This window comes from Dromaius novaehollandiae, chromosome 10, assembly GCF_036370855.1.
Source record: "Dromaius novaehollandiae isolate bDroNov1 chromosome 10, bDroNov1.hap1, whole genome shotgun sequence".
NCBI lineage: Eukaryota > Metazoa > Chordata > Aves > Casuariiformes > Dromaiidae > Dromaius > Dromaius novaehollandiae.
Window position 1 is genome coordinate 25242003 of NC_088107.1, and position 22818 is coordinate 25264820.

At 47.2% G+C, this 22818-nt stretch overlaps 1 protein-coding gene across 1 annotated transcript; it reads right to left on the reverse strand.

Annotated features, from left to right (window-relative positions):
* Positions 1-1375: 1375 nt before the first annotated feature.
* OAZ2 (ornithine decarboxylase antizyme 2) lies at positions 1376-15719 on the reverse strand. The gene is given in 6 exon segments (XM_064517682.1): positions 1376-2208; positions 3833-3918; positions 5681-5856; positions 11780-11860; positions 11862-11937; positions 15570-15719. Coding segments are annotated over 6 exon segments (573 nt in total). The 5' UTR covers positions 15590-15719; the 3' UTR covers positions 1376-2074.
* Between the last annotated feature and the right edge of the window lie 7099 nt (positions 15720-22818).

The following is a 22818-nucleotide window of genomic DNA, read 5'->3' on the forward strand; positions in this document are numbered from 1 at the left end:
GCAGGATCAGGGCCCAGAGCATGCAGAAATGCCCTGGTGGCTCTGGCTGGGAATGGGACAGGAACAGGCATAAAGCTTCTGCCTTTCAACCTATTGAATTTCAACCTTTCAACGCTCTGAATCCTAGAATGAGAAACGTGTGTTCTTTAAAACAGAATACATACAGGGTCTCTGCTGCTTTCAGTGTTCTTAGAGCAAGGAGAGGAAGTAAAAGCCGTCACTGCTGAGCCAGGACCAGCCCTAGCCTAGAGCATGGAGCCACAGTAAAGCCAGTGCAGAGCTGTTCCCATCAGTACAACTCACTCTTCAACTTCAAGCCAGCCCCAGCTCTCATTAGCCTGGTTCACAGCTTCAGTTCTGAAAGGCACTGAGGAGGCAGAAGCAGAAAATCGGAATTTAATGCCCCTTTTGATGAGATTTGGCCACTGGATTGGACTAGAGCCACTGGCCATTCAGCTCAGCCGGGAAGGACGGGAAAGAACAGCCTTGCTCTTGTCCAAAGGGGCCAACCACACACTTCCTTGCCCTGTCCATGTTCGTCCTACTTTCATTCTGTTGGAGGGGAAGGAGGGAAGAGAGACACAAACTTTAAGATGATTTATTCACACAAACTGATATCCCGGCCCCACCTCTCTCCCCCAAACAAAACACACTGACCATGACGTTTATGGAATGGCTTGGCTTCAGCTTTTAACAAAATCCTCCACAGAAAAGTGAGAGCATAACAAAGCACACAAGGACAATTCCACACGCAAGCAGCCAGGCCAGGAAGAGAGCTCACAACACGTCTCCAGGGCACAGTTTATAAATACACCCTTCTCATGTGGCATTCAAAGAAAGCCAGCCAGGTTGCATCCACATGGCATGAAGACAAGAGCACAACCTCATTCTCCAGCATTAGAAGTGGCAGGATTGAAATGTGAGCTACAGCTAGCAACACCACCATCCCATCCCTCCAGCCTCCTCCAGGAGATCCCCAGAATGGGAGAACTGCCCCGCGATCTGCGCAAGTGCATGTTACTAGCAGAGCTGCCTTCCACACCTGTCCCCGCACACGATTCCCTTTGGTTTGGATACAGCTGTTATCTCAGTGTCTTGAGATCGCTTTGGAAAGGTCAGGAGGAAGAAAAGAGGTGCGACAACAGCCAAGGGCCTGCTCCTTACCAGTCCTTGGGAAGGGACTGACTGCGCGAGCTTTTTAGGCTCTTTGGACCATGAAAACCATCACACCACAGGCAGGTAAGGAAACGTTCCCCCAGACTAGAGGTATTGCTCCAAACACTCACTTGACCCTAAATAAGCAGAGTACCATTGCAGCATTAAGGGAGGCCTACAAAAAGGCTCTTTTCCTTTTAAATAAGCAGCCCCAGCTGTGTGAAGTTAATCTGAATGCCCCTTTTATTGAATGCTGTGATAGTGCAGTGGTAACATTAAACAGAGTAAGACTGCTTAAACAAAAGCTGGAAGAGCAAGAAGTTTAAAAAAAAAAAAAAAAAAGTTAAACCAGTTAAACAGCATCGGTTACCCCAGAGCAGAGACGCATAGGGGTTTTAATGTAGTGTTAAAAGTTAACTCAAGCACATCTCTTCCATGTGTCTAACACCCAAAACATGCCTTATATTTAAGAGTCTGAGTGAAAATAAAAAGGTAGTCTGTCAGATGAGCACACACCACACATCAGGTGATCAGGAAAGAACCAACACTGATTTATAAAAGTCAAGGAGTTGATACTGCATCTACCGCTGTGCTTCCCTACACTGCCAGGCTCCCACACATGGCCTGGGCACGAGGCGCCTCTAGGCTAACACACCACACAGCTGTACGTAAAGAGCTCCTATGCCGGTTCATAAACATCTTCCATTTACTATTTGGTGATTACATGTGTGTATACATAGTTCTCTAGGCAACACATTTCAATGAGATAGTCAACTCTGAGGATACACAGGCCAATCTAACAATGAGAAATGCAGTTTCAGTCCAACAGAAGCTTGTTTTCCCTTTCCTCAAGAAAGGAGATTTCACCCTCTCTCCCCTCAAAAGCATTTTCAGATGGAACTGAAGTCCCCTGCTGCAGCTATTCTTCATCAGAGGAAGAGTTCTGATCCAGGGGGTACACCATGAACATCACGTCCGGTCGCGACGGGACAGAGGGGTGACCAGGCCTCACGATTTCAAAGCCCAAGAAGCTGAATGTCTTCAGGAGCGGAGCTACCAAAGAGAAGGAAATCGTTACCATCAGGAATGTTGCTCTTTACCCTAAAAGTCATTAGCCTCAAAGTACAAGGGCATGAAACATGCCTGTGAGCTAGCAGCGCATCCAGAACTTCCCGCACAAAAAGAAACCATTTAACACAACAGTCCTCCTCCACAAGACATCTTGTCTCCTCCTGCATTCACTGCAGTTGCTCCTAGGTGTAAAGGGGATTTTAACCTCTACAGAGGACGAGATTGCTCTGTGTTTATCTTGTGATGTCTGTTCCATCCCTTCTGAGTAACAGCTACACTTGTCTTCTACTTGCACAAGCTGCACTTGGCCAGGATGCCTGTAGCTACCTCACAGCATACCGAAGGTTTCGTTTCATATTCAGTGGGCTGCCCCAGAAGCAGCAAACAAGGAATCTACTTATTCAGGGACTGGACAGAGCTTTCCTGTCTCTGTAAGAAGGACCTGGAGCTCAGACTGGAAACCTCAGACAGCTCAACACAGCTTGGTGCATTCCCCCAGGAAAACCATCCACGGACCCTGGGTTATGCACGGAACAAATTCATAGTGGGTAAGTCCAGAACCTCCACCTCATCTGACTGCAACGAGATATTACAGATTAACTGGACACACGTCCCCTTGTTACTAAGCGATCACTTCCCTGTGACCTATGTAAGTCACCCTGGTACAGTATCTAATCTCTACAGCACCCAGTAATTATTAACTTCAAGCTACTGAACAGTCATGCAGATGAGCTCCTATATACTAGTACTTTTCCTCCATTTGAAGATAATTCTTCATACCGTAACGTGGAATGGTATCTTCCTGGGTTCAGTGCAATTTAGCTCTAACAGCGCTGCTCTGAGAAAAGACAGTGCAGCTCATGAAGTAGCGGAGTAAAATTAGAATTAGGAAAAGGTTCGAATTACTCCTACCATGGCAATTACTTGGTTACTAGCCTGCATCTAGTAAAATTTAAAGTGATGCCTCCATAGCTTGGTACCTTGCCACAAATCTCAAACTTCCGTGCTCTAATCACTCATCCATTACCTCTATCTTTAGATACTAATGCAGCCTCCTTAAGCCATAAGCATCTATAGTCAGGGTCAGGATTACCTGTAAATCTAGGAAGGGCAAAAGTGCTGGAGGATCTTTAAAAAAGCAGATGAGCATCAGAGCAATGAGCTGGAAGTGTTTAGTTCCCAGGTCATAACCTCTCCCCAGTCTCCCCTTCCAAATCACACAAGCCTGATGCCAAAAGGATACCTTCACTCCTAACCCAAGAAGAAATATAACCAATTTCTGGCCAAGAAAATATCCTAAATTACTCAAGAACAGCTTTCCTCATGTGAGTTTAGTAACAATTTAACTGCAGGACAGCAAAGCAAGCCCAGCTGGAGAAACTAAATATTCCCTTTCCCTCAGTCCCAAGAAAGGACTTATCCAGCTAAGTTATTTCCTCTATGAGAAACATTTTCTAATGTGTAAGGAAAAAAAATTATGCACGCCACACAATTACTGCAATAGGAAGCTTACGTGAAGCCTTGCCTTGGGATTACCAGATTTTTGTACAGATTTAGTAGTGTCATTTTAGTTCTAGGGAGCAAACCTCACGGTAGGAGTTCTCACCTCTGTCTTCTCTGCTTTTTCTGAAGCAAATAAAGACGTAGTTTACTTTCATTTTTTCTTCAGCAAATTCCAACAGTGCTGATAACCTGCCAAGGAGGAAGAAGACAAAAGAACATCAGATATAGGAAGTCCTGTCCTGAGGAAGCCACTGGGCAACATCAACTGTTTGGATGTTTTAAGGCAGAAAGATTACTTGTTTACAGACACAAATCCCATCTTACAGAAACAATGGATGCTGAAACAATGGACTTCCCGCTTCACTATCCAGCCCTGCAAAACTAAGCTATCCTCACACAAAGTCACGGAGCAAGTCCGTGTCCTTGGTTGTCTGCATGCCAGCACGCACAAACACCCATCCCTATGGGCCAGTGATTTCATATGGAAGTCTTCATACGTGGGAAGATAAAGACTGCAGCTCTTCTGTGGCCAGACCCTCCACTGGTAACACACACTAACGAGTCTGTAAGCTTTGTACTTTATGAAAAAGAGGGCTAGTGCCAGGCAGGTAAGAGAAAAACCATCACTGAAGGAGCATGTGCACAAGCAGAGCTGTCTGGGGACACATCATCCACATGGCACAACTAAAAACCATTCCGTGAATCCAAGCTTCCTTTCCGGCAAAAATGCTTCTGCCACCTCTTCATGGAAGCAGAGCTGCATTAGCCCCTGTCTAAGCCCCGGGATCAGTGTGGCATAGCTGTCTCTGTCACTGCTGACCTTATAAGCATTTATGATGCACACTGCTACAGCAGTGACAAGCAGGACTTCAATCGAGATCTAATTAAACAGCAGTCAGCGAGACTGGAGCGCACCAAGGGAGATTAAATTTGCAAGGATTTTGTTAATATGATAATGAACTATTCTAATTATAGCCTCTACTAGGCTGTTTTACCTAGCTAAAAATAATCTTACAAAGTTATGCTTTAAGCCGTGATGACATGGGTGGGTAAATACCCTCACAGGAGAATCTGCTCCTACGAGAGCAGGCACTTGGACAGCTAGAGGATTTGTGGGCTGACTGCAGAAAGCATATAAAATGTTTATGGATTCAGATTCAAATGAGACAAGGGTGAGACAGCAGGAATACTGGCACTCCCTGAAGATGTCCAACGAGATTTTTTTCATAATTAGCTTGTGTTGTGTAATGTGAAGTTTATTTCAACATTTAGAAGGACTTCAGAGAGTTCTGCACAGGACTCCACTAAAGCCACATCCATACTACTGTGCTCCCTGCCAGCAGAGATCTCTGGCAAAGCACTTGGCAGGAAGTAGCTGCTCTGGAAGCTGCATTTACACAAACTTCTCAGAGCAGAGCTGTCTGGACAAAACACTACCGTCTTCTGCCAACAGAGAAAAATCAGACTCTGGCACAGCCAAAAGCCCGTGTGGCAGTGGTCCAAAAGCAGATCCACCTACTGATGAGAAGTAGCACATCAATATAATGGAGTCTTTCCCTGAAAGAGGGAAAAAGTACTTGCCAAAGTAACTTTGCCAAGTGGCCAGTAGAACAAAACTGGAGAAAGACTTGTAGATTTTGCACGCCCAAGCATGCAAAGAATCACTCCACTCATTCATCACTTATTTCTCATTACCATAAGAAAACAGTCTGAAAACAGTAGCCTGTCTTAAATGGTTATCTAGGGGAAAAGATATACGGAGAACCAAAAGAAGGAGGACACTTCTTTGAAAAGGAGGGAGTAAGGAAATATTTTAGATATACAAACCAGGAACAGAGGTGCCACACATACAGCCTGCCTCTTCCCCCCGCCCCACACACAGCATCACCAACATAAGCAAAACATTGCTCCCTGAGGAGCTGTGGACACAGCCCTGGGAACCTGGACTTACCCTTCTTTGCTTCCATCAGCTAATAATCCATCAGGGATTTCCACAAAGAGGCTCTGATTAGACAGCACTGCATCCCAGGAGGAAGTCTTCACCTCTGTGACCTTGTACTGGAAGTGGACAATATGAGGCTTCCCTTCGTGCACTGGGACATCTTGGTTAACAGTGATCTTCTCGTCCTGCACATTGTGGAGGAGCAGGGGGGAGAGAAAAGCTCATAAAATATGCTATAGTGTTTTAGTGCCCTTCAACACCAGGTAACACAAGAACTATGAGCGCAAGTCTGGTACAAAAAAGATTTTACAGCAGTAATAATAGAGGTGAACTTCAAAATGGACCTTAAATGCACTAGGTGAAAAACACATGTTGAACAGGATTCTTCCCACTGTACTATTACTGGGTCTTTTTTATTTATTTATTTTTAAATAATCAAAGAACAGATTTAGGATTCCCAGCTCTTCCCAGAGAGGCTTTTAACCCCACTACTCACACTTCTGTTTAGAAGCAAGCGTCCTAAAACACTAGCCAGCCAATTCCAAAAACTGTACCTTATTAAGGTTTATTGGGTTAAGTGCCAGAAGCTGGGAGGATTCAAGAGAACTATCCCATGAAATTACAGACCAAAAGTGATCAAGAGACTGTGCTTAAGTGCACATGCAAAGAGATTTTCAAAGGCATTTTCAAAGGAAATCCCCTGCTGAAAAGCTGAGGTCCTTACAGCCTGAACTGTATCCAGGGTTACAGTCCATCACTAAAATTCATCAGGGACCTGCCATAGCTCAAGAAGGTATGCACAGTCAGATGCAAGATCTCTTCCGAGTCTTAGCACGCTGAACACTTTTAAGGGGTTAAGAGCCATCGCTCTAAACTACCTGCATTTTCCAGAATACCTTGCTTTTATTCTGGCCTAACACATCCAAAGAAAGAGTGAAAAAGTAAAATCCTAACAGCTAGGGGAGTATAATTAAAGAGATCCAAATGCAAACTGAAATGGTATTATAATCTCACTGAGAAGAACATTATACTTTTCCCTTTCCCCTCCTTCGGCTCAGGGACACACCACAGTGAGTACTCAGACCTCAGAGTGATTTTTTTTAGTCATGTTTTCCAGTTCAAGTGAATGCAGTTTTACATATTTACATTGTATTAAATTTCTGGGTAGTGAGAGTCTATTCATTCACCACAAGTCCCAGCCACACCTTTGAAGAGCGGTTCATGAGCTACCCTTCAAAGAGCACAACTCCAACCAACAAGCTGGAATAGTATCTGCTGCTATAGCCTGACCAGTTTTGTTGCATTTCCCCTCCCTCTCCCCACGTTCTTTAAGAGATGACCACAAATTGCTTTCCTAGATTTTACAACCAACTAGTATGGCAAATGTTTTTGTCTCCTCATACAAGGGAGGAAAACATATAGCACAGAGAACTCCAAAGTAGACAGAAGTTATACAGATTTGAAAACTGTGACTAGGTCTTTTCCAGAGACCACAAGCATAAACATGCCTCTCTAATACTGCTCTAACTAGAATGGCAAGCGTGCCATTCTGCTTTGAGTTCTGCTTAGCAGTTCCTAGAAAACAGTTTAATGGTTAAACTCCATTCCTTCTCCTGGCAATTTCTGTAGACAGTTGGCTTCCCCAATAATGATTTCCATATTTCACTGCAAAAAGCACCAATGAAGTAACAAAGAAATCCCTAGGTTCCTGAGTTAACATATCAACTGCAGTGGACACTAAATTGTTCCCCTCTGCTTGGTTACAATACTCAGTCTGTCACGTTTATGAAGTTACCTGCACTACTTGGAAGACAGAAGTAAATCAGATATTAGAGCTAATTCCAGTTTTGTTCCTGTATCACAGGAAAAGACAGCCTGGGGAAACTGCACACTCCTCTCTCCTTAACAGCTTCAACAGGTGAGGTGGGAAGTGTTATACGCCACACAGATCATTAGATGAGTGGCATCTAATGGACATTGCTTTTTTACTGTGCAGAAAGTGCCTCCATTTCAGGAAAGATCTTCCTCTCAAGTAAGAATCTGTTTTATCAGGGTGGTTAATTCAGTAACTCATTATGAACTTCAATCTGCTGATGACCACCATATATATATATAGCTGGATTGGCAACACAAGCAGCAGTGATACTGCTGCAAAGCAATACCATCACACCAGAATAGCTTTAAATTTAAATTGCATTGTAATTAGGAATACACATTTCTTTAGCCATAAAGCCCATGGGCAGCAAGTACAGCACCGAAAGCTTAGTCCAGTTTGGACGTGTCATGAAGAAGTATTTCTGCTCACAACCATAACATGTGGGGTGCAAATACATTAGCAGCCAATGGCACTCATTAATGGGGAGAGATTCCTCAGCACTGTTGCTCTTTGAAGCGGACATTTGCTTTTAGAAGTTTTAAACTACTAAGGCATAAGCATCACTGAAAGACCAGTGGTTCAGCCAAAACACATTTCTGAACATTGCAGGCTTTCAAGTCTGTGATCCCAGCATTTTAATTCCAATTACCACGTATATTAAAATAGGTTCCTCTTGGCTTGATAATTGTGACAAGAAAGAAGCTATTAAATATGTTAATGCTGGAGACAAAGTAACTCTCCATAAATCAGGAACCGCCTGGCTTTGGTAACTTGAGCAGGGGAAGCTGTGTTTAAAGCCCACAAAGCTTAGCACAGTCTTGCTGAAAAAAAAAGGTTTACACTTCATCAGAATAAATATTCTGTGGGAAATAAGTTTATTCACAGAGTCTGACAGAAGTTTTCATGGCTGTGCCTGCTGCCTGGATTTATTTTAAGTTTTAAGCCAACTGCACTAAGAAACTTTGCCGCTGCTGCTCAAGGAGAGGTTAAATCAGACTGTGGCCAATAAGGCCAGCGGCAAGAGTGGTATCTGAGTGCAGGGAATGCTCTGCACTACAAGAGTGTATTAAAAGAAAACACACAACCACAACATAAACAAACACACACAGAAGGGGGCTACACACATCTCTTTCTGGTGACTTTATAGGACCCTTTTACATTTGTTTTTACTGCGCAGAAAGTGCCTCCATTTCAGAAGAGATCTTCCTCTCAAGCAAGAAAAGCTCACAGATGTTTCTTTTCTTATACTTCACAAAAACAGGGCTAGGAAGCTGAGAAGAGCAGGCTGCGATTGACACATTGGAGGGGGAGGCACACATGCATTTGTGTAGAAAGACTGGCAGAAGCCTGAATTAGGAGGGGAAAAGCTTTCTGTGTCTTCTAGCTTAGCCCTTCTGTCACCAGCAGTTCTACACTTTCAAAGACCTTCCCATGCACCCAAAGCTAGCAAGGTTTTTCACTTAAAAAACCCTAATGCAATAGCCTACTGTTCCAAAGGCAGCATGACTGCATGGATTAACAGAACCAGTTCTCCTGGTTCTTTGGGAATTAAGTTTACACAGCCTATCTTGGGCAGCCGATTTATTTTTTATTTCTGCGCATTAAAATAGAGTTAGCAAGATTCTGAGAAGAGAAGCTGTTCCTGTGAATCAGCAGCCCAGAATTCTTTGGAACGTGCTCAAAGCAAAATCCTATTTATGCAACAAATGTTCAGTTTTAGTTCACCCCTGCACAATCCCCCCGCCACGCTCTCAGAGCCAAAAGAACTCACCAGGCTGTCTTTTACACATAACTGCCTAAATCATCAGCTCTCCAGCCTTGGGCTCCATTTCAGTCAATTTTAGCCTCAAGGACCAGCTTCCACTCAGTAACGATTCATTGTGCACAAGATTTTCCAATTCAGTTATATTCCTCAAGTGTCCTGAGGAGGACAGGAGGGACACCCCTACGTGTTGGCAGGGGAAGGAGAAAGGATGTTATGGTCTACTATAGCCAAGCGACTCTAGAAACCCATGTATGCAGCCTAGTGTTGGCATGCGCTACACCTGCGGGCTCCTGCCAAGTTTGCTAGCCAGAGCACGTACTTCGGTTCAAAGCCCATGCTGGCTGCACAGCACCAACTCTGACCGCTGTTGCATTCCCAGTTCTACAGTAAAGCTCCCTTGATAAAGAGCTGCACATTAAGTCTCGTAACACATGACATAACAAAAACTACAGGGCGCCCCAACTGCTTAATTTATAATGCTGTAGCATACAAGTACTGTGCTGCACACTCTGAAGGAGGCAGGCTCACAAAGAAAGGTCATCTCCTGAACTACAACAGCTCATATAGCTGGAAAAAGTGCTTCAGCTTTCGGATCCAGATGCCTTTCCAGGTCATACTGAAGCACGCTGGCTGAAAAGCCCAGCCTGCCATAACTGCAGCCCCACTAACATGAGCACGCTACTGGGGGGGAGGGGGGGGCCCTCTCAGCAGCCTTGGAGAGAGTCTCAGACTCTCAGAGAAAGCCACAATAATGTATGTCCAAGGTTAGTTTTAACTACCTGCACCACAAACTCCACAAAGAAGTGAACTATGTTCGGGAAGAGGCTGATTCTCTGACAGGTTCTGGTAGCAAACTAGGTCCTGCCAGCAATAAACTCTGCAAAGAATTACATTCCTGCTTCTGAGATGCATCTATCTAGACACCTCCTCCACAGGCAGCAACCCCTGCCTGCACACCACTGCCAACAGCTTCTGTGCTCATGGAAGGCCATATTGAAGTCAAATGCTTCAAAGCCTCCAAACTGTGATTCTTTCCAACAGCATCCCCTCCACATTGAGCCTATTTTCTGCTTTTGATCTTGTCTGGTGTGTGCACAATGCTTGATAAAGACTAGCCTGCAAGAGTTAAAGTTGGAGGCACCTCTATTTCTCATTCCCTCTCACCCCAAAGGAATACAGTGATAAGTCCTGAGACCTGTCATCAAGCTACTTCCAACTCCCCTTTGTCCAAAAGGAAGCCAGCTGTGCTGTTCGCTGCATCTGTGAAGATGGTGGTTTCTCAGCATTTCACACCCCTTTAACTTCTGTGACAATTCAGCTCAGTAGCATTAAGATGATGTTATATTATTCCAAAAGTGTTAAGAGGCTACACAGGGCAGAGAGACTGAAATTTATATAACTACTTACTGTAGTCACAAAGTAAGCAGGTGGGGCACACGCTAAAAATTCACTAAGCTGGCACAAAAGAAAACTTCTCTGACAACAGACAAAAGCAACATTGGCCTCCGATTCTCTCAAGCATTTAAGGAGAAGACTTTCGTAACTGTGACCTGAAAAGGCCTGTATCTTTTTAGCATATGAAGTCTGGATGCCTCCCACAGTATGATTAAAATCAAGTCTAACACCTATGACAACATTTCTGTCTGAACAGTCAAATCTGCAAGCTCAGCAATAAATTTAGGCTTTCTCCTCTGACAGCACTTTATTGCCTGGCTTGTGGAAAGCAGCCTCTGTCCCTGAAGCAGGGCAGATGTGTGCCACTACAATATAACACAGAAAAGTTGTGCGAGTGCTGATTACTCTAGAGAAAGGAATAGCCAATCCTCCTCACCTGAAAGCTAAAAGGAAAGACCCCTTAAAACACAGAAGGCCACAAAATGAGAGGTACAGATATATTTACCCCTAAAGAAGTCTGCAGACACAAACATTTTATTAGCTTCTCTCATCCTATGCATACATTCTAAAAATATTCCAGTTGGAGAGATGGATGGCAGCCTCCCCCTTTTCTGAAGTCAGGAGAGTTATTCTGTATATCTGTTCAGGCAGTTCCTAGGCCCTGACAGCTTTGCCTTCCGGACTAGGGCATAGGAAGAAGCTTATCAGCCATTTACTCCTCAGCATTTCATCTTTCTGCTTCCTGCTTCCTCTCATTGCGAGACACTAAAGTTGCTTCACGTGTTGGTAATGTTGGCTCTGCGCACAACAGCAGAGGCAGACCTCTGGGAACAGGACGAGTCAATTATTTGCTGCAGACCTTTGAGAAAAGTCCCTTGTTTCTCAATAAGCAGGTGGTATTTAGACAAGAGAGAGCTGGGTGCAGCTCAGTGATACGCCAACAAGATTGCTGAAATTTCCCCATTTATTACTTTGGAATAGTTTGTATTTATCCCCACCAGACCGCAAAAGGAAGCAAACATGGCTGTAACACAACTACAGGTCATTATTCTAGGTATTAGATCATTCTCACCTTATATATCAGAGCTGAAAGAGAAGGATCCCTGCTACCCCCTCGCCCACCGGGGATCTTCGACAGTGGGTGAGGGGCATCAGGAGCACCACAGAGGCCCTGGAACAATGTGCCTGCAGCACTGCAGCTGGGGACAGTTACTCAAAGGTAAAATACTACTGCAAGAAAAAGAGAGAGAACACAAGGTTACGTTAGCAGGATCAAGTTTCTGATGCTACAGCTCCTCACAACAACTCCAAAACACTTGTATTCCTGCTCCTCCATTGCACATCAGAGGCAGCTATCAAGCCTTTTAGTGCCTGGACATCTATATTAAAAACACTTACGGCCCAAGCTTTGTTGTATCAGAAAACGGTGGTGTTTTGTTTGAAACAGAGGAGGGGCTTTGTAGTGAAGAATTGAGAGAGTGCTGAGCAACCTCATGCTAATAAGGGACACCTGGAAGACTGCCAGTAGCAGATGGCTGGAAACGCATGACCAGATGAGCACACATTTTCTATAGACAAATATCTACAAATAGATCAACAGGATCCAGAAGGAGGAGGTTTAAGTTTCACATTTTCAGAATGAGGAGGAGTGAAAGGGCTGGTTCTTCAGATATCTTGAACATACTATACAACATCTGATTTGACATTTTCACATGCAAATGAAATGTCATACAAGTGTCCTTCAGCCCAACCCTGCATCTTGTAAGTTCACCCCACAGACTTTGCCCCAAGATCTACTTTTAAGAACTTGACCCAAGAAAAAAATGTTTCCCGTGTAGTTTGTAAGTTTGCTTGGATCTCCTGCACATGGTTGATTAGGATCGCTTTGAACACAAATTTTAATACATACTCCAGCTTTTAGGAAGTCCATGAAAGCAAATTATTTTACTTCTGGAGCATTGCTTCCTTTATCAGAACCACAAAAACTCTTTGCTGAGGAACAGCATAGCAGCAGTATTCCTCTAACAAAGCCCGCAAAAGCAAGGCAAAGAAAACAGTCTTTTTTCAGCGTTCCTATTACAGAACACACCAGCACAAAGCTAGGTGAACACCACCTTTTCCACAACCTCCCTGAAAATGAAGGGGAATGTGAGAGTTTTCAGTAAGCATAGCCAGTGAGGAACAAGACTATAAGGGACAGCCTCCATGTAAGTATCCACAAGTTACTGTCTGTCCTAAAACTTTTCATACCAGCTGTTTCCCAGATAGTGTTTTTCACTCCAACCCTCCCCTCTTCCTGCCCCCTCCATGAGCTAGACAGTCTTAAGTATCAAAAGATTAAGTACTGAGTCACACTAAGTCACTTGAACCTTCGCTACAGTATGCTGGAACATATACCAATAGTCTGCAAACGAACTACTGAAACATTTACGAATGCCAAAAAAAAAAAAAACTTCAAAATGCAATTAAAACAGACAGAATACTGAAATGCTAAGATCTTGGCTATCCATCTCATACTGAAATAATCTTTCTACAGGAAACACAAATATTCTTCCTCCACATATTTCCTCCTCCTCCAGGTTTGCTAGACAGTGCTCCTCAGTGGTGTTCCCATGTGGCCACAGCCTACAGCAGACTCTGCTTGCAGAAAGGACCGCTTTAAACACACTAGGAAAAGATATTAAGCAGTTGCATTGAAGATGTCTCAGGGCAAAATCCTTTATACACATGCTCAGTTGTGCTTTGCATTAATACAGTCCTTCCTCACGACATCGCTGGGGCTATCAATGGACTAGTGTGCATTCAGCAGTAGTGGATGTGGAGAGGCATGACAAAGCACTTTGCTGTGCAATTCCCCACCCCCAGAAAGCTGTTGGCAGCTTTGTTATTCCCTTCCCTCCTCCCTCACCCCACAGTCAACAATGTACTATTGATAGCTCTCTCCAACTTGTGGCCAATGCATCGAGAAGCTGGATAATGAAGTGTAGTTGTGGGAAAAAAAAAAAGAGGCAGTAGTTTTCATGCAAAGCAGTTCAAGACACTTCCCACTTTTGCTTCCTCTGGCACATGCAAAAGTCAAAACACAAGACCCCTTCAACCGCAAGCTCAACCCGCCTTGCAACACTGGGGCTTTGCTAGTCTCCAGAGCCTGGCCCAGACCTGTACATTACCTCTATCCTTCCACAAAACGGCAAGGCTACAGCCAGCCAGGGGCCTAAAAACAGTACACTGGGCTTATGCAGAGGCAGTACCATCAGGCAACACAAAGGAGGCAAATTAGAAAAGCTTTTGCTTCTTCCAGATGCATACTGGCAGCAGTCCTGGAAAGAACTTCACACAAGTGTCCAACTCCAACCACCTGAGGAGGTCTCATCCCTTGCTGTGTCTCCTACACGTATGCAAGCAGTCCATCACAATTCTGCTCTGGGAAATCCATCTATAGCTTAAAATTAGGATTACTCTCCCATCTGCTCCAGCCTCTCCCCTCTCCTGAGAAGCTGCTTTCCTTCAGCCAGGCAGCTTAGTTTAAAACAAAATGAATTTAGACCACCAAGGTCCTTTCACTAAAGAATTTGCCAAGCAAAAACTTCTTGACCAACTCCCACCCGAAACAAGTGCTGTTAGCAAGAGTAATTTTTAGCCAGTTGGTATAACTTCAACCTGCAAGCTCTTAGCGATTTCAACTCCGTCCCCTACCCCTAGGAAGGGCAAAGCCAATAGTTTTGAGCCTAGTCACAACTGCTCTTCAGTATGCCTACAGATCCTTCACACGTGGAGCTCCAGGCCAGGGCTGCCTTGAATCCACAACAACTATCAGTAACTTTGGGTCTGGAAAGCTATAGCTTTTTTTTTTTTTTTTTTCTCCCCTCCTCTTCTCTGAAGGCTTGCGCCAGATGGAGAGATCTACAAGCTCCCATGACACTACGGAAATAAACATTTATTTCTTTATTTTAAACAGGCTCTGAAAAAGCAGCTGAACATAGCCCGGAAGAAGAAGTTACGATGCAGTCTGCCATTGTAAGCCATATAGTAAAGAATCTTATTTGAGGATTAACTAGTATGTAATAATCTTAAGAATACAGTGTAGCCCAAGCATCTGCTCTACATGCAACAGCCAAGAAACAAGGCCGTCTTACACACACTCTCCGGGCTCTTATCTACACAGTTTGATAGAGACTCAGGAAATGACACTTTTGGGGCTGTAAACTAGGAACAGACAGACATGAGATAATGTAGTCGGTTGGGGGGAGGAACAAAACAAAAACACTAGTTGAGAATACCAGTGAGCAAGTTCATGACTGTTGAAAACCAACCTGCCAGGAAAATTACTGGATCTTTTCGTTACAGATGCTGGGAAATTGCTTTCCTTCCGAGGACAGAAATCCTTCTCGGTGTGAAGCACTTACTAGCAAAAGGTGCTCAGACACTCGCGAGGTGCCCCCCCGCCCCCGGACGCAGCCCCCCCCCCCCCCCCCAGCCCGGGGCTACCTGCGGCAGGGCTGCCCTCGCCCACCCCACCTAACCCAGGTGCGACAACAGGCCGCGGAAGGGAGCCGCCCTGAGGCGCCCCAAACCCGGGGCGGGGGATTACCGAGGTCTCAGGTAGCGGGCAGCGAAGCGACACCGCCCCCGGAGCGCCCCGGGGGGGGGGGGGGGGGGCGGGAGGGGGGAACGGGGCTCTGCCCCCCGCGAGCATCGCGCCCCCCCCCCCAACGCCTGCCCGGGCCCAACGGCCGCCCCCGACGGCCGCCCGCGCGCCGCGCCGAGGAGGGCCCCGGCGGGAAGCGGGGGCGGCCCCGCCGCACGGCCGGCGGGGGCTGCGCGCGGGAGGGGGGAGTCGGCCTCGCCGCGCCGCCCCGCACCTGTCCTGGGTGTTTATCATCCTCGGCTCGGCTCGGTCCGGCTCGGCTCGGTCCGCCCGCTCAGGCCCCTCCGCACCTCCTCCCTCGCTCGGCGCCGCGCTCCGACTGACCCCCGCGGGCCCGCGCCGCCCGGCCCCGCCCCCCGCGCCGCGCCGCGCGCCGCCCGGCCCCGCCCCCCTCACGCCCGCGCGCCGGGCAGCCTGGGAAACCGCCGCCCCAAACAAAGGCGCGGGCCGCGCCACGCCCACCCGCCGCGCAGGCGCGCCGCCCTCCCCTCCGCCCCCCCCCTTAGTGACGCCACCGCTCCGCGTGAATAGGGGTGCGCGCGCGCGGGGCACGCGCTGCCCGCCGCTGGCGCCTCGGCGCCGACCGTTGACGGCGGTTGGGCCCGGGCGGCGCCGCCGCCGCCGAGGGGCCGGAGCTGGAGGCGGCCCGCGCCGCAGGCGGTCGCCCGCAGGGCTGCCCCGCAGGGCTGCCCCCCTGCCCTCTTCCCGCGGGGCTCTCGGCGCCGCCTGAGCGACCGTGGTGCGTGGGTGTGGTGGGCCTCGAGGCCTGAGGCACCCGCTGTTCCTCAGGCGATGCGCAAAGCCGGCAAGGCTCCGGGAGCAACGGGCAGCAGGCCCGAAAGCCAAAAATAAAGCTTTTTGCAAGCATGTTGCGAGTGGGGAGCATGTCACAGGGTTTGTACAGCTGACGAGCAGGCAGAAAATGCAAGAAATTACAAGAAATGATGGCGCTGTCGCAGGCAAATGAAGTGTTTCTACCTATCCCTCTTCACCATGGAAGTGCCTGGGGGGTTCTGACATGGATGGCTTTTTTGGGGGGCTTTTTGGAGATTTGTCTCCTGCTGAAATGGTGGGAGAAGAGGTTAGAGATCAAGTGACTCAGTGAGTGGTAATGAACTGCTGGGCTCAGGTGGTATCCCTGCAGGCAGCATCACCAAACCGCTGGCTGTGGTGTCAAATGCCCTGCTTAAAATGTGATGCTGATGCTTAAAAGCTGCTCTGGGGAGCTGCAGGCTAATAACCCAGATGTACAAGCAAATGAGTAGGAGCTCAAATAAGGAAGAGCCTTAATGAGCATGTGGATAACAGCGAAGTTGTGCAGGGTCTTATGCTGAGCGACATGTTCATAAGGGAAAGGCAGTGACAGAGGCATTTAGGGTCGTAGAGGTGAGGAGGCTGGAGACCTGGGCAGCCTGATGAAGCTGCGGCGTTCTGTTCTGCAGAGCGTGGTGGGTGCTGTGCGGAAACCAAAAGACTTGCTGGAAGAGAAGTCCCTGAGGGCTCTTAGATACAAAGACTCCAAGGGTGGCTTAGCAAGTTGGAGTACTGGCAAAGCCTCATACCTGCTCGCCCGGTTTCATACTGTCTGTGTGCATCTGCTGGTGACACCAGAGTATATGGGCCTGGTCTGACCTGGCATGAGTGCTGCGATGTGAGGTAGCAGCCCGGAGGGGAGCAGGGTGGACTCCTGGGTGACACGCATGGCGGACCAAGCCACACAGCACCCGGCGGGCTTGTGGACTCCAGGGTCTGACAAGCAGTGCTTGGTTTGGCCTCCTGGTTCCCAGCGTCGCAATGCTCATGTTCATTTGGCAGGAAGTGACCAGCTGTTCTGCAGAAAGCTGGAATCCTGCCAAAGTCCAAGTTCAAACAGAGCCCATTAAATGGCCTTTCCCCCTTCCTCCGCGTTTAAAGTCCTGCTTGCAGCCGTAATTCTGTTTATATTACCCAGGAAAAGCGAGCTGAGACTTTCCCACAGTGCCTGCTTCTCAGGCGATTGTTGTTCGGGAAGCCGGAATGTACGTGATATTATTTTTGTATCCCCCTGGGAAGCGCTTTATTGCATGTCACTCCATGTCCCCATCTATGCCAAGGAAAGTTTGCTAAGCACAAGTTCTCTCGCTGCTACTTGCAGCTCTCAAATGCTTTGCTGAGATGCCTCTGGTTTGGGTGGCTCTGCCTGTGCACGCTTGTTGGAAAGGGGTGTTAGTGGGGTGGTGGGCGCTCTGAAGGAGCGGCAGTGTGGCTGTGTGGGGGGAAGACCTAACAGCAAAAAGGCTCCTAAGCTTGGTCTCATCTAGGGCTTGAAGCAAGGAGGGGAACGTTGCTGATATCCCTTGTCTCATTACCGAACTCTGGGAGCAGCCGTCGCATTGCTTAATTGCTCTGTACCTCGGCGTTGCCATGCATAAAAGAGGGAAGGCAATTACCCTGCTCAGAGAAACGGGCTGTTACTTATTTTCATCCTCATTTTGCCAATGAAAAGTGCTGTTGTGTTACAATTTGTGGGGGGCACAGAGATGGCACGTGAGGCTGGAATGGCAATTGAGTCTCACAGGGTCAGTGTTAGAGCTCCGTATTGCTGCTAGTGGAGTTCAGATAGCAGTTTTTTCCTTTCTTCCACAGACCTCATCCAGACAGGCTCTGGGCAGGGGTGAAAGCTCTGAAGAGGACACCTATCTCTTGACTGGCAGATGAGGAACCCTGAAAACAAGACACAGAAGCTAAACAGGGGTGTAGCAGCTCTGCTCTGACTCCTGCCGTCCGCGAGATCCTGGCAAGCACGCACAAGTCTGTAATCCCCCAGTATCTCTAGGACAGCCAGGTATTTTGCAGAGCAATGAATTTTGCTGCTTGGACTCCTTATTACAGCAGAGAGAAAGCCATGCCTGTTCGCTTCTTAGGCACTTGTAACCTGGCAACGGTATTTGTAGCACTCGTAGCATTGAAGGCTTTCCTTTTACCTTCTCTCCAAGGCCATGCGCTGATTTAGTTCTCCCATTCACAGATGTGAATTTCTGCTGTCTGTTGTTGCCTGCTGTGTGTTTGCTGCCTGTACTGTAACAGCAGCGATGCTCTGCCAGGCATCACCACGGTTTCCCCCCTGCTTTCAAAAGTCAAAAAGTTGCACTTCTGCTTGGTTCCTGTCTCCGAGGGAGAGTGCGTGGGGCAGGCCTGCTGTTAGCGATTGCAGTCTGTCCGGAGAGATGCCTAAAAATGGGCTTCAGTTCAAAATCAGGCTGTGCCTTGTTTCACTGCAAATAAAAGCAGTTTGCAGGCGGTTTCTGAGCTCTGAGAGCTCTATGTGTTATTTCAGCCGTGGGACCCCGTGCGTCAATCCAGCAGAACTCTAGCAAGTTCTGCCATGTCCGCTCCTGGCCTAGAAATGCTATTTATGCTACAACCAGTCTGAGGTAGCATTAGCATCTCTGAATAACATCGCTGTTTGCTGTGATGGTTGTCAGATTAGTTATTCCAAATTAGAGACATGGAACAGATGATGTCTGCAACCTTTATATTCTAGAGGCTTGCAAGCACTAGCTATGCATCTCCTAAATTATTCTCATTAATTATTATGATCAATAACAGAGTATGTAGCTCTTAAATAATACTTTCCATCAGTAGATCCTACAGAGAAAGGCGATATAATTTTCCCTAGATGAGAAATGCAGAACTAGAGCTTGTCTGCACGTGGTGCTGGTGACCACCCACGGGAGTGGGTTCCCGCTGTGCTGGGGCTGGGCAGACACAAATTCAAAGGTAGTCGCAGCCTCAAGGAGCTGCCTGACTGTGAGACAAAAGAAACTCAATGGAGACAGGAGAGGACAAGATGACGGGAGGGCAACCCCTTGGTCAAAGCTGTCTTGCACATGGGACTGACGGCAGAAACACTGTCCAGATGTTCAGAGCAGAGGAGGAAAGCAGGATCCCTGTGGGACGGGCCATCTCTTGAACGTTTGCTCTGTGCTCTTCCTTGGCTGCAGTCCTGGCCATGCTGTCTTTGCATTTGTGTGAGAAATGGCCAGAAGCGAGTTCACCCTCTCTGACCGGCTCCATGGCAATGCAGTCACAGGGTCTCTTGCTGACCTTGCGGAGATGCAGCAGCTCAAATAATAAAAACATATCTAATGCAGGGGCGGATGAACCGTAGAAGTGGGGGGTTGCAGCCTTTCCCTTCCCATCTAGTATCATTTACCCTTCTGTCAGCTGTGCCCTCCTCCTCCTTGCAGCTGGAGTGAAGCTGCAGCCAGCTCGGGGATATGCGACAGTGGCCACATCCAGCTGGAGCTGGTGGACTCAGTACCTATAACAGCATTGTATAGCTGGCTGTGTTTGAAAGGTGTTGCCTAAAGGAAAACACTTCCAAACAGAAGTTTCAAAATAAAGACAGGAAAAGATTGGTAACTTTACAAGCAATTAATACCCTGTAGTTACTTAAAAACCTCTTTAGAAATGTGTCATTCAGAGCTTTTTAGGGTAGAACACGTATACAGGAATGTAATGATGTTTTCAACAGCAGCCTTTTCATCTCTTATTCCATGACTGCTCTTTTTCTAAGTTAGGATCTTGTTTTGCTACAAAAAAACAAAACAGCACAAAACAAAAAACTCACTGCCAGGGAATTTTGTTTTCATACCTCACTCCTCTCGGCACAGCTGCCAGGTTGGTCTTCCTGTGCCGACATGTCCGCATCATGTTACAACTGTAGCAGCACCATGAGTGTTCCTGACACCTGATTTTGGCATCCTGTGTTTCTGAAAGAGCCATGGATAACTTCACTAAAGCCAGTCAATTCATACGGCAGCGAGGCTGGACTCATGTCTCAAGGTTTTCATGTGGGTGTCCACCTGAGAGGTGGATTTTTATTGTTTAATTTGTTGAATCTAGCTATGCTAACCTGTGTCTCCTATCTGCTTCATATCCATAACAAAAAGAATACATTCATCCCAAGCCATACTGATGCAGTTTTCTGCTGGCCTCTGTATTTCCCAGACAAGTTGATTGTCTGGCAGACCTGCCTGGTGTTGGGGGTCAGATTTAAGGCACGTTACTGACATCCATGTCTTTTTTTTTAAATGAGCTTTGTCAGAATTTGTTATTTAGCCATTAAGTGCTGCCACTGCAGAGCTCATGCATGAGCTAAGTTGAAAATCTGCTAGCAGTGAATTAGTGATGAGAGAAAAGCAGGTCAAGGAACATATTGTTTCAGAGTGTGCTGAGCTTTAAGCTTAGTAGAGGTGATACTGGTGCATCTGAGACCTTGAACCAGGGTGTAGACAGAAAAAAACCCATAGAAATCATGGTAAGGGATGACTTCCCTCTGCCGTGTAGTGAAGAGGCACTGTCTTCTTCATGCCGGTGGGATTGTGCACCAGCACCAAATGAAGGTGTTACCATGTAGCACAAATTTTGGGCTTGTGGGGGATGGAATGAGCTGGATGGTGTCAGGGGGATGAGAGATGGCGATGTGACATGGTGGCCCACCACGAGATGGGTCTGTGTGCTTTGCGTCATGGTCTCATATGTCACTGATTAGCCCCACGCTCCAGGAAGATCCCTGGGTCAGCCCCAAAAGCTCTGTAGATGCTAGAAAGGGCTCCACTTGAACTGACAAGGCGATCTTGGGGTGAGATGGTACTGAAAAGGACATGCCAGAGTGAGTCCTGAACAAATCTGCTGTCCCTCCAGGCACAGAGTGTCGGGATGGGTTGCCTTGGAAAGGCAGGCAGGGTTTTAGCAGCAAATACTGGAAAAAGATGGTCCCTCCGCCCATGATCTCCTGGCATAACAAAACCTGGGAATGGGGTGTAATGGAAAAAGTAAGCCATGAAATACAAACCCTCCAGCAAGGACAAGAACAAGTAGGTGCAAAGTTCAGGAATGTGGCTCCCAGCTTGAGACTGCGTCAGCTGAGAGCTGGCAGCTGGCAAGAAAGTGTACCCACAGCATAACTGCGGGGAGCAGCACCTCTCCGAATGGGAGTTACCTCAGGAGGTCGCTTCTCTTAATCAAAATAAATGCTCCTATGTGTTTCCCTGCCTCTCTTTCCTCTGAGACACAAGAAGGCCCAGCCTGCCTGTAGCTTCTGCTCAGTGGTGTCTCTGCATCCCACTCCTCTGTGCCTGGAGCCCCTGTTCTTGGCTGCTTTTGGAGTCAGTCATGCTCCAGGATATGGCCAGAGCCTCCTGGTGTAGGGTCTGGTTGGTGGCATGGAGAAATCAAAAGGAACCTCAGGTGAAAGTCCAAAGAAAAATTGCTAATGAAGAGGGAGGGGTGCTTAGAAGCATTAGCAGAGACCTGCTTGGGAAAAGGGGGCATTTGGAAAGCTAAATATTGTGTTTAAAGTGTAAACCCAGGAATATGTTCCTCCACATACAGAGCTGTGCGTGTGCCTTCTAGCATCATGCAATTTGCCTATTTTTATTTCATGCTCATTGGCATGAAACAAATAGGATTGTTTCTGTTAGGAGGCAAAAAGGCTGGTGGATGCAACAGGGGCAATAGCAGCATACACAGATGTAAAGGGGTGTCTTGCTGCTGACACATTGCCCGTTTGAATCCAGCTAGGCTGTCGTATTGATTTTTGTAAAAGCTCTTTCAATTATTTTTAAAATGACCTCATCCTTTCTGGCATATCTCTGCTCCCTCGTTCATTTAACGCAGGCATGGCAGGCTTCATTTCACCTCACTTTAGTCATCTGCATGTGAGCTGGAAACAAGCTGCTCCCCTTGCTGTCCCTGGAGAAGAAGAGGTACCTGCAGGGTGTCGTTGCCCAGGCCCTGTTTAGACGCTGCGTGAAAATGGGATGAACAGAGCTGGAGGTGTTTCTAGCAGGGCCGTCAAAACTTAGGCACAATTGGGCACATCTGCTGCTTCTGCTGCACATTGGCACAGCAAGACAGACTGAAGCTGATTTTACTTCAGCATGTGTATTTTGGGGTTCAGGATATGTTCCCAGCACATGAAAATGGGTTTGCGTGAAAGCATGTCTGAGCTGTGTGTTGGGGCGAAAGGGCACAGCGATGATGGGAGCCACTGCTGGGCAGCCAAAAGCCATCGCGGAGGTGTTTTCTAAGGCCACAAGCTGACGGAACATTACAAGCACAATATAAAAATTAAAACACAGCCCTGCATTTGCACATTGAATTTCTCAGTATTCAAGCGATGCTTCTCTAGGGCTCTTAGAAATCCCAGAGGATGAGAATTTAGAACTATGCCTTGGGGGAGCTTATTTTGTTTCATTTGTATTAACGTGTGGTTATGCCGTAAAGTAAGAAATCTCAGATAGGAAGGGACATGTGGAGTCCCTGCAAATCTACAATCCTTAAAGGTAACAAGTCCTATCTCAAAACTCTCTACGCAGAGGGTGTGCAGTGGTTATGTGGCGCTGGCAGAGTGGTGTCAGCATGGAAAACCTTGCTCTCCTGTCGGGTTAGCAGCACAGCACCCGGGCTCAGCCCTG